Source organism: Perca flavescens, chromosome 10 (genome assembly GCF_004354835.1).
Source record: "Perca flavescens isolate YP-PL-M2 chromosome 10, PFLA_1.0, whole genome shotgun sequence".
NCBI lineage: Eukaryota > Metazoa > Chordata > Actinopteri > Perciformes > Percidae > Perca > Perca flavescens.
This window is the reverse complement of record NC_041340.1, coordinates 332,268-343,371: the sequence shown is the minus strand read 5'-3', so window position 1 is coordinate 343,371 and position 11,104 is coordinate 332,268. Positions and strand designations below refer to the sequence as shown.

Here is an 11,104-nt window from a genome sequence, read left to right as displayed (position 1 = left end):
CTGAAAATAATGTCTATCTGGCAAACATATCCGTCTCTGCAGTCATCTCAACCATCGAGTCCGGCAATAGGAAATAACACTCAGACCTTTTTTCTGTGACTAAATGTTTTGTTGTACTTCAAAAAACAAAGCACCACTAAATGTTGGGTTAAAATGCGTTCGCATTACTGAGATTGTAACGGGTATAATATTACCAACATTGTATTAGAATTGTGTTATATTACTGCGTTACAGCCAAAAGGAATATATTCCTCACCAACACTGGTGAGGAAATATAAATGTTTCTCAAAATGAAAGACAGTTTCTTTAAATGGCAGTGATCTTAAACAACAGGGAATTATCATTTTAGTTGCTGGAGATGTTCTCCTTGGAGACCTCCTACATAAATATATCCTTTTTATGCTCATCAAGTGTTTATACCTAAGAGTGTCCAGTCTCCAGAGTGGATCCTTAAGTCCAGCCGACAGCAGCTTCACTCCTGATTCTCCTGGATGATTGTAGCTCAGGTTCAGCACTCTCAGATGGGAGGGGTTGGAGCTCAGAGCTGAGACGAGAGAAGAACAGCCTTCCTCTGAGATTAGACAGCCTGACAGACTGCAGACACACAAAACAAAACAAAATCAAACACCCACTAATGTCCATCAACAAATTAACATTACTGATAGTGCTCTGATTCCTGTCTGATATTTCAAGTTACAACAACAGAGTGAGATGAAAAAAACTTAAAACACGTTCATAGAAAGAGAGTGAAACTAAATAGACACAACTGTTTGAATCCTGACCTGAGAGTCTCCAGTTCACAGTGTGGACTCTGGAGTCCAGCCGAAAGCAGCTTCCCTCCTGAATCCTGCAGGTCGTTGTTACTCAGGTCCAGCTCTCTCAGACTAGAAGACTCAGAGCTGAGAACTGAGGACAGAGCTTCACAGCTTCTCTCTGACAGGTTACAGCCACTCAGCCTGAGGAGACGGTAATGAAGAAAAAACTATCAAGAAGTTGAAAAGACAGCAAAGCCTTTAAATTATGATGTATGACTAACTATTGCTGTACTTACAGTGCTTTTTTGGAGGCTTTAACCACTGGCAGCAGTCTCAGAAGAGCCTCCTCTGAAGCAGAGTATTTCTTCAGGTCAAACATGTCCAGATCTTCTTCTGATGACAGTAAGATGAAGACCAGAGCTGACCACTGAGCAGGAGACAGTTTATCCATGGAGAGACTTCCTGAACTCAGGGACCGTTGGATCTCATTAACTAGATGACGATCATTCAGTTCATTCAGACAGTGGAACAGATTGATGCTTCTCTCTACAGACAGAGCCCCATTGATCTTCTTCTTGATGTACTCAACTGTTTCCTGATTGGTCTGTGAGCTACTTCCTGTCTGTGTCAGCAGGCCTCGTAGAAGATTCTGATTGGACTCTAGAGAAAGACCCAGGAGGAAGCGGAGAAACAAGTCAAGGTGTCCATTCGTGCTCTGTAAGGCCTTGTCCACAGCATTCTGGTAGAAACGTGCTGATTTGTCCCTGAAAAATACAGGCCACCAGGAGCTTGACAGCAGGTTGACTCCAGAGTTGGTGAATTTCAGATGGACATAAAGAGCAGCCAGAAACTCCTGAACACTCAGATGGACGAAGCTGAACACCTTGTCCTGGTACAGTTCACTCTCCTCTTTAAAGATCTGCATGAACACTCCTGAGTACATTGAGGCTGCTCTGATATCGATGCCACACTCTGTCAGGTCTGATTCATAGAAGATGAGGTGTCCTTTCTGCAGCTGCTCAAAAGCGAGTTTTCCCAGAGACTCAATCATCTTTCTGGTGTCTGGACTCCAGTGTGAATCTGTCTCAGCTCCTCCATCATACTTGACGTTCTTCTGTTTGGACTGAACCACTAGGAAGTGGATGTACATCTCAGTCAGGGTCTTAGGCAGCTCTGCTCCCTCTCTGTTCTTCAACACCTTCTTTAGAACTGTAGCAGTGATCCAGCAGAAGACTGGGATGTGGCACATGATGTGGAGGCTTCGTGATGTCTTGATGTGGGAGATGATTCCGCTGACCTGCTCCTCATCTCTGAATCTCTTCCTGAAGTACTCCTCCTTCTGTGGGTCACTGAACCCTCTGACCTCTGTCACCATGTCAACGCACTCAGGAGGGATCTGATTGGCTGCTGCAGGTCGTGTGGTTATCCAGAGGCGAGCAGAGGGAAGCAGTTTCCCCCTGATGAGGTTTGTCAGCAGCACACCCACTGAGGTGGACTCTGTAACATCAGTCAGGATTTTAGTGTTGTGGAAGTCCAGAGGAAGTCGACACTCATCCAGACCATCAAAGATGAAGACAACCTGGAACTCTTCAAACCTGTAGATTCCTGCTTCTTTGGTTTCACTAAAGAAGTGATGAACAAGTTCCACCAAGCTGTACTTTCTCTCTTTCAACACATTCAGTTCTCTGAAGGTGAATGGAAATATAAACTGGATGTTGCGGTTGGCTTTGTCTTCAGCCCAGTCCAGAGTAAACTTCTGTGTTAAGACTGTTTTCCCAATGCCAGCCACTCCCTTTGTCATCACTGTTCTGATTGGTTCATCTCTTCCAGGTGGGGTTTTAAAGATGTCTTTACATGTGATTGTTGTTTCTGGTCTGTCTGGTTTCCAGGATGCTGTTTCAATCTGTCTGACCTCATGTTCAGCATTGACCCCTCCCTCTGTGAGGTAGATTTCTGTGAACATCTGATTCAGATGGGTTTTGTTTCCTGCTTTTGCAATTCCCTCAGTCACACGCTGGATCGTCTTAAGTAAGTTGGATTTGACTTTGCGTTGGCACAAAGCAAGAATCTCTGAATGAATAAAATAATGAAATCAATGAGGGTTTGTTCTTGTGACTGTGAGTGTGCACATTTCTGTATTTATAAAATCTATTGAACCCATTTGACGACAATGTCCTGAATATGTTACCTATTGTAAAATTAATTAGTATTCTTAAAAACAACGATATGTTGGGTGTCTCAGTCATACATCTATGAACTCTTCATTATCCAAATAAACCAGAAGGTATATGACTTAATTAAAGACGGAATTAATATTGCCCAAGCAGTATCTTACAGTGACATAAGTTTGTGCACATTTTTACCAGCAGAGTAAATTAAACAGTCTGACTTTGATTCATCCTTTTTTGATATCGGATACACTTTAAATTTAGTTTCTGTTGTGGATGTTTTGGTTGCTTGTTGTGTTGTTGGCAACAAAATATATATCTTTGTAGATGGGAGAGGGAGACATTGGTAACAAAGCTAATGTTTGTTGAAGACAAAGGGATATATCAGTTTGATCTTTGGTACATCAATTTTATTTTTATTCATAATTTAAAAAAATGCTGCACCCACCCCTTGGGGCCCCCTCCCCGAACACATCAGACAGTCAAGCAACTTACCATCCTTCAAACAGGCCCTCAAAATTCACCTCTTCGCAGGCCCGGATTGGCTAATCGGGAGCACCGGAAAATTCCTGGTGAGCCGGTCTGTTTTTTTGGACGCGAGGGCCATTGTTGTAATGGCACTGGGTTGAAATATGGATGCTGTCCCTAGGCTGCCTGCACTCACAGCAGCCCCCTCTTTTTATTTATTATTTTACCGCAGCCCCACTCTTTTTTATTGAATATTTTCTGGCAGAGTGCAGCCTGCAAGTTAATGATGACGTGACTATCTTTTGACTCCCTGGCCCTGCCCCCACGGCACCTTGCAAGTTGCTCGAAATAAAAAAGTCAGATAAAAATAAATGACAGGAAGCGCAAAGGCGGCGCTGAAAAGGCCAGAATAAAAAAGAAGAAAGCTTTTTCAACTGACACGGCCAAATGTTCTAAGCTGAGCACATTTGTCCTCAAAAAAACAAATGAAGACGAAGATTAGTTGACTAAGATTTCTTTAGTCCGTTAGTCATTTTTTATGCTTATTCATGCTTAATTACTCATTTCCAAGAAACTTATGAGCACATTTATGGTAAACACAAGATTTAAAGTGGTGCTTTTGCAGGATTAATTGTGGAGAAACTCAGTTTTACAGATGGTTAATTAACTACATTTATATTGTGCTTTTCTAGTCTTAACCACCTCTCAAAGCTCACAGCTCTGTCAATTAAATCAACTAATCGATTAGTCGACAAAATCCTATAAGTGTTAGTCGACTAAGAAGTTCTTTAGTCGAGGACAGCCCTAAAAAATACTAAGTAAGAAAAGTATTTTGTTTTGCAGTGATCACATTAGTTACAATATAACAACTTTCTATGCCCAATTGTTACTAGTGACGAATTATATTTTTAATCAAACGATAATGAATATACTATATCATGGAAATTATATTTTTCAAAAATACAATGAATTATAAGGCTGTAGAGAACAGTGTGCCTATTGCAGACTTATATTCTTAGGTTTTAATTACATTATTTTAATATAGTCAGTCATGAACTAAAGTGGGCCGGTCTAAGGCATGAAACTCCAGGGCTGAAAATGAGTCCCAATCCGGCCCTGCCTCTTTGAACTTATTTTTTCCTGTTAACAGACTTTCCCAGTTTTCCCTCCTTTTCATTGCCCACCTCTCATGCTTTGCCTGTGCTTATCCATGCACATGCATGTTTCTTTTCTTTTGTTTGTTATGTAACTTTGTCTACGTATCTTGTTTATTTGTTGTATCTATATAAACCAAAACTTTAAAGCGTCTTAGAGAAGCACTATGAAATACATTTATTATTCTTAATATTATTATAATGATTATGACTTACCTGCAGGTTCTGAGTTGTTGAATTCTCCATGACATGATAACTTCTTCACTAGGTCATTCTGATTGAAATTCACTAAAACTATTCTGGTCACATTAATAGTGTTCATACTGTAGGTCTGGAACATCGTATCCACTGTGTCCTCCCTGTTTTTCTTCTCCAGTTTACTCTTTGGGATTTTTGGGAAGCCTTCTAGGGCTCCCTGCAGGTGCCACTTAAATTTCTCAAAGTCATCTGCTCCCAAGTCTTCTAAAATTCCCAATATGACTTTTTTAGGCGTCTCCATATTTTGTCCCTGCAAAGATCCAAAAGACCCCAAAAAGAAAAACCGTGACTTAACAGGATTTTTTTTGGGAGTTAAAAAATACTCAGATTATCAAAACAGACCAGTTTTGTAGATTATGTTATGATTACATTTGTGTAAACAAATAATAATGTAAGATTCATTCATGGATCATTATATAATGGTAATTAATAAACCAAAAGTAAAGATTCTACATTAGTTCTATTAGACTTCAGTGTTTCATCTGATACAGTTGATCACTTTATCGTACATGAGAGACTCAGGCAGTGGATGGACATGTTTGGATCAGATCTGGAGTGGTTTTCTTCTTACCTTTCAGACAGGATTTTTACAGTTATTGATTATTACTATGCTACGTCATCTAAATCTATGGCTCAAGGTTCTATCCTGAGTCCGATGCTAGTTGCTTTATACATTCAGCTCTGGTTTCTCTTGGTCAAATAAAAAGTAATTTAAAAGATATCTCCACAGAATCAGAATTGACTTTAATGTCATTGTAAGGAATGAATGAATAAACAACACACAGCACAATACACACGATCCACACTACCTATCTCTCTCTCTCTCTCTCTCCCTCTCTCTGTCTGTCTCTCTTTCAATTTTTCAATTGAAATTCAAATGGGCTTTATTAGTAGTTTAGTTTTGATAAAAATGTTGCCAAAGCATCAACATCTATTTGTTTGTCAAATATAAAAACAATAGTTTTTAAGCAACATGAAGAAGAAAAGATATAAAGACATAGCATTACATATTATAAATATGCAGTTATTTGATATTATTATTTGATCTGTTAACCTGGTTTACTGGATCAACATCCTCCTGTGGAGCCCCTGCAGGGTTGAGGGGGGGAACCCCTACATTTGGTTCATGTTCAGATGTTAACACTTACTGATAAATGGGTTAAAGCAAACAAAAATCTTATTTTAAGAGTCATAACCACCAGAACAAAAGTGTAAATGTATAATTCTATGACTTTTAGACACATCTACAGATCTGTGAGGGTGGAAGTGACAAAAATGAACTGATGAAAATGGAATAATGGAAATGCATATGAATTAAAAAATTGAGTAATAAATGATTTGATGAACTTGATTGACATTTTATTTGAAAGAGTGTTGCTCTGAGTGATCCATTTTCCCATTGATCCCAGTGGACCATTGATATAACTGAAATGTTATGTTGATACGATTTAAAGCATATGTGTGTTATGGTTACATGATTTTGAGTTGTTTAATAAAACAACCAGACAAGCAATCTGGAACCACACAGGACCTGCTGCATCTTCATTGCTTCTTGTTTGGAATTTTTTGCAGGTGTATTTTATCAGAAGTTGGAGAAGGCTAATAACCCATTCAAAACCAATGTCTCAATCAATAATAGATGCACAGTATATTGTACTGTATCTGTGCTGTGCATAGTGTTAGGAATTAGTTATTATTTTATGTATAGAGGTGTAGGGCTAACTCCAAAACCTACAATTCCTATTTTTTCCTGTCTGTGCACGTCCCTGATCTCAACTGAAGACAAAGCTAGAATAATCTTAAAGTCTTTTCTCTCAGATGTTTTGTACATATTTGTGTCTCCCTGCTTAGGGTCCAGAAAGTCATCTGCAGTTTGAGTCCCAAGATGGCCACTGTATGACAGCTGTGGTGATTAAAATGAAAGCCTATCTGTTTCATCAAGAGGCGTTAGAAACGACTGAGACTATGTAACATGTAACCCAGGTGTGCTGGTTTCCCCTGGTCAGACCGGTTGGTCCTGTTAGCTGTGTCTCTGTTAGTAATCATAGTCTCAATTATTGTTTCCTGTCGGCTTCAGACTGAGCTTAACAGAGAGGAAAGAATCCATTCTCACAAACACACAGACACAACTGTTTTGATTGTTTACACTTTTTACAATGTTTTAGTAGTTTAACTACATTTTCCTAACGATACTTACACACTTTTACTGAAGTAACATTTTCACTGCAGGACTTTTGTACTTTTTTTGTTACAGTGTGGTATTAGTACTTTTACTGCAGTAATCTGAATACTTCTTCCATCGCTTCTTAAAAAAAATATAATGCTTTTGTAACAAATAAATGTATCAGGTTATAGCCACTGCTCTAGAACTAAAAAATAGCTTTGATATATAATATTAACCAAGCTCAGAACACTTACCTGACACTCTACACCTGGCTGTCCCTGGTCTCCCTGTTCTTCAGGTCTTTCTGTGTCCTTTGCCTGTGACATAGTGATGTTAGTATTTCCTTAAGCACCCATTCTTATAAAAATGTTACCAAATTGTCTTGATATGAGGACTTATTGTACTTACTTGGCGTTTTGGTGTACTGACAAAGGATATTATGTCCCTTTTTCTTTTCTCTGTCATTTAATCTACAACAACACAAATCTTTAACATCAGATGTCTAAATACTAGTTATGTCCATAGGTACACCACGCGGTCATAATTATAAAATTATCTTGCTTCCTTCACATAAATATTAGGTTTCGTCTGGGACAGAGGATATATATTTAATGGCAGCAAATCCCACTGATCAGCCACTTAAAATCATATTGAGCAAAACACAACCATGACTCTTCAATACTAACCCTAATATCAATTCACACTAGGGATGAACCAAATCCAGATTTTTGGGGTTCGGCCGAATACCGAATCCACTGTTTCAGATTCTGCTGAATCTGAAACTGAATAGTGAATCTTCCTCCCATCCTCAGTCCAATAACACAGTTAACACATTAATGAAGTAAACAATGGCCACAGCCTCTAAAATAGTTGACAACTTAATGTTGAATTCACATCGTAGGAAAGCCCATCGCTATCACCAGATGAGTAACAATTTGGTTTGGCAAATATTTCGCTAACCAGTGTATGATGAAGGCATGTTGGGTGGGTGAAATTAGAAAGCTAATGTTAGGTCGTTCCATTCCCGCTGTAGAGAGACTGATTTGCCGAGAGAACAGCTGACAGCCCGGGAGAGGCACTGTCTGGTTAACAAAAGTTTTTAGCTGTGACTGTCCTTTCTTTGCCGTACCTGAAGTTGCTGCATTTTGGCTGCTGTCTGTAGATTCCTTCATCTCAGAGATGTTCACAAGTCAATTTTTGGAAGTCCAAGTCAAATCTCAAGTCTTTGAGCTCGAGCCCAAGTCAAGTCTCAAGTCTCCGGCCATCTGATCTGTCTCTAACACTGTATTGTTAAATCTTATGAATTTAAAGCACATCCTGTAGCTACCATCCATACAGTACAGTATCAACATCAGTTGTAGGATAATTTTATGGGGTCTACTGTAATGCAATTTGAAGAAACACAAATTAAGAACTCTGTTTCAATTTCATAAATGTATTTTTCAACATTTTCGTATCTGCAACAAAGAATACATGTTTGTCTGTGTAAAGCCCAACCTCATCATGCTTAAATGTGTGTGTGTTCAAAGTTTGAGATAAACATCTGTATTGAAAGTTAATACCCCAACCATGGTGCAAACATGTGAGAACTGATACTTTCCATATTGCTATTTAACAACAACCTGGTGAAATATTAACCTAAGTATGTCACATCATATGGATACAACTATAAAGATACACTTTGCCTGTTCCCAGTATTAGCACAACACGTTGCGATGGTTAGCTTGGTACCTGTGATAATACAGTGTATGCTAAATGTAACATCTCTTTCACATTAGCGAGTGACTGACCTACTGTATCTGGGTGCATTTTGAGATGCCAGAAGTCCGATGATGTTGATCCAGCATCATTTATCTTGGTACCACACACCTTGCATGTAGCTGTTGGCTTACTGCCACTGTTTACCAAGTTATTGAAAGCAAAACTAATGACAAAGGCACAACTCTGGGAGGACTTGGTGTCGCCATCCTCAATGCATTTTTTTATATGTGAGTGCGAGCACATAGGTAAACAAGGTAAGTAATGTTACATTATACTACACTAACATAGCAAACGTTTTTGTAACTAATGTATTAATTAATCAGTATCATTTCTATTTGAGAAAAGAAAAACTTCATCCAATGTTTAATGTGAATGAAATAGCATTGATCAGCCTCCTTACTACATTCCACAACTAACGTTACTGTAGTGATTCCAACTACCAGTATGTTCTCTCACTCCCTGTAGTCTGTCAGAGAATTTAAATTATTTCCTGTTGATTAAATCTGACGTCACTGAACATATAAAGGCTAAAAGTCACAAATCACAGAATAATTAGCATATTAATTAGTGAATATTCAGATCTACAAACACCAGTGTTGATGTATATTATGATTCCCCCAAATACAAGGAGCAACAGCAGAGTTTCTTTATCAGAGGTGTGTGATGTTACCTGTCAGGCTGCTCAGCTGTTGAAGTCCCGTCCAGGTGAGGTCAGAGAGACATTGTCCTCCTCCTCCTCCGTCTGCAGACACTGACAGACGCTGCTGCTGTCTGTCTTCACCACCTCCTCACATCTTTAAATCCAAACCTAGAAATGTCAGTATGACATCAGAGCAGAGGGCTGGTCTGAGCTGTAGTTCAGCCAATCAGAAGCAGCTGGCAGCGTTACAGAAGCTGTCAGTCAGCACTCTGATGGCAGCTGGAGACACTGACAGGACTCCAAAGAGAAACACAACAACAGGTTCATTATTAAATGATGGAGGAACAACAGTCTATAAACTCATGACAGCAAACTAAACCTTACAGTGGCCCCGCCGGGTCAACACAAATACAAACACTACAACACAAATGTGGACACACACTTCTGTTGTCGCTCTTTTCCGTTATATTTGTGTTGTGGCTTTTGTATTTATGTTGAACCGTCTGGGCCACCGTACAATCTGCATCAACAGAGAGAGGTGGCATAAAACTAACCAACAGATATCTGACACACATCTACAGTCAAAGTGTCTCGTTATTAATATTAATTCAGTGAAAACAAGATTCTATATTTTGGTGTTTTGGAGTTCTAAGGATTACTTTACATTTTCCAAGTCTTGATATATAAATATATATTTGTAAGCCCCTTCCTGTGGGCCTGGAGATGTCTCTCTACACTGGTCCGGGACTCTGTTGTGTGTTTGATGTGTTGGGGTGGGGGGGGTGTAGAGCTGAGAGACACAAGAACTGGACTCTGGCTCCAGGATTGTGGCTGAGACCTTTATCTGGTTTTTATTGTCTCACAGTGAATGCTGCCTTCAGCATCCTTTACGGAGTAGTGCAAAATACACTTTCTTTCTTAGAATTAAATCACACAACACAATATAAACTTGAACATAATACATAGTTTATAAATTATTAAATAAAATATTAAGTCAACTTAAAGGCTGATGATTCAGTACTCAACAAGTACTGTTGTGTGTGTGTGTGTGTGTGTGTGTGTGTGTGTGTGTGTGTGTGTGTGTGTGTGTGTGTGTGTGTCTGTGTGTCCTGCAGCATTCCTCCTGTTCAGACTGCGTGTCTCCTGATGTTAGAGCTGAACAATAGAAATGTTTCTATCTTTTTGTATCAGCTGGTATTTCCATTCCGATCTCCTCCATCAGGTAGCTTCACTGGAAGATTAATATCTGTCCTGTGTAATGTGTGTGCGTGTGTGTGTGTGTGTGAAAAAATCAAAACTTCTTCCTTAAACTCCTACCAAGAACACTATCAGTCTTTTGCAAGTTTGGTTTCTAAAGAAGTGAACACACTCTTTCCCACTGTTGTTAAAACTTGAACAAGAACTGATTTCTGAGTATCCCCGGCTTTACTTGGTGTATTTCTTGTGGTTAAAATATGAAACAGTGCATTACAACACGGTTGTTAGGTTTTAGGTCTCTATAGGTAAAGTTAAAGGTTAGTTTCTGTGACTGATGGGAACAAAAATCTTTGAAATTGCTCCAATATTCAATTCAATGTTACTTATAGTGTCAAATCCCAACAGGAGTTATTTTGGGACACTTTACACATAGAGGAGGTCTAGACCACACAAGTCACTGCACCCAGCAACTTAAAAACCCAAACATTACAGCTGATGCTTTGACTCTGCTGCTCAACAACATCAACCAACCAGAGGTT

General features: G+C 39.1%; 1 protein-coding gene across 1 annotated transcript; it reads right to left on the bottom strand.

Moving 5' to 3' along the window:
• Window positions 1-1,047: 1,047 nt before the first annotated feature.
• On the bottom strand, window positions 1,048-7,293 carry LOC114563292 (NLR family CARD domain-containing protein 3-like). The gene is made up of 4 exons (XM_028590137.1): window positions 7,222-7,293; window positions 4,762-5,053; window positions 2,668-2,825; window positions 1,048-2,622 (listed from the first exon to the last, which is right to left on the bottom strand). The coding sequence occupies exons 1-4, from the start codon at window positions 7,291-7,293 to the stop codon at window positions 1,048-1,050; spliced, it is 2,097 nt and encodes a 698-aa protein (XP_028445938.1).
• Between the last annotated feature and the right edge of the window lie 3,811 nt (window positions 7,294-11,104).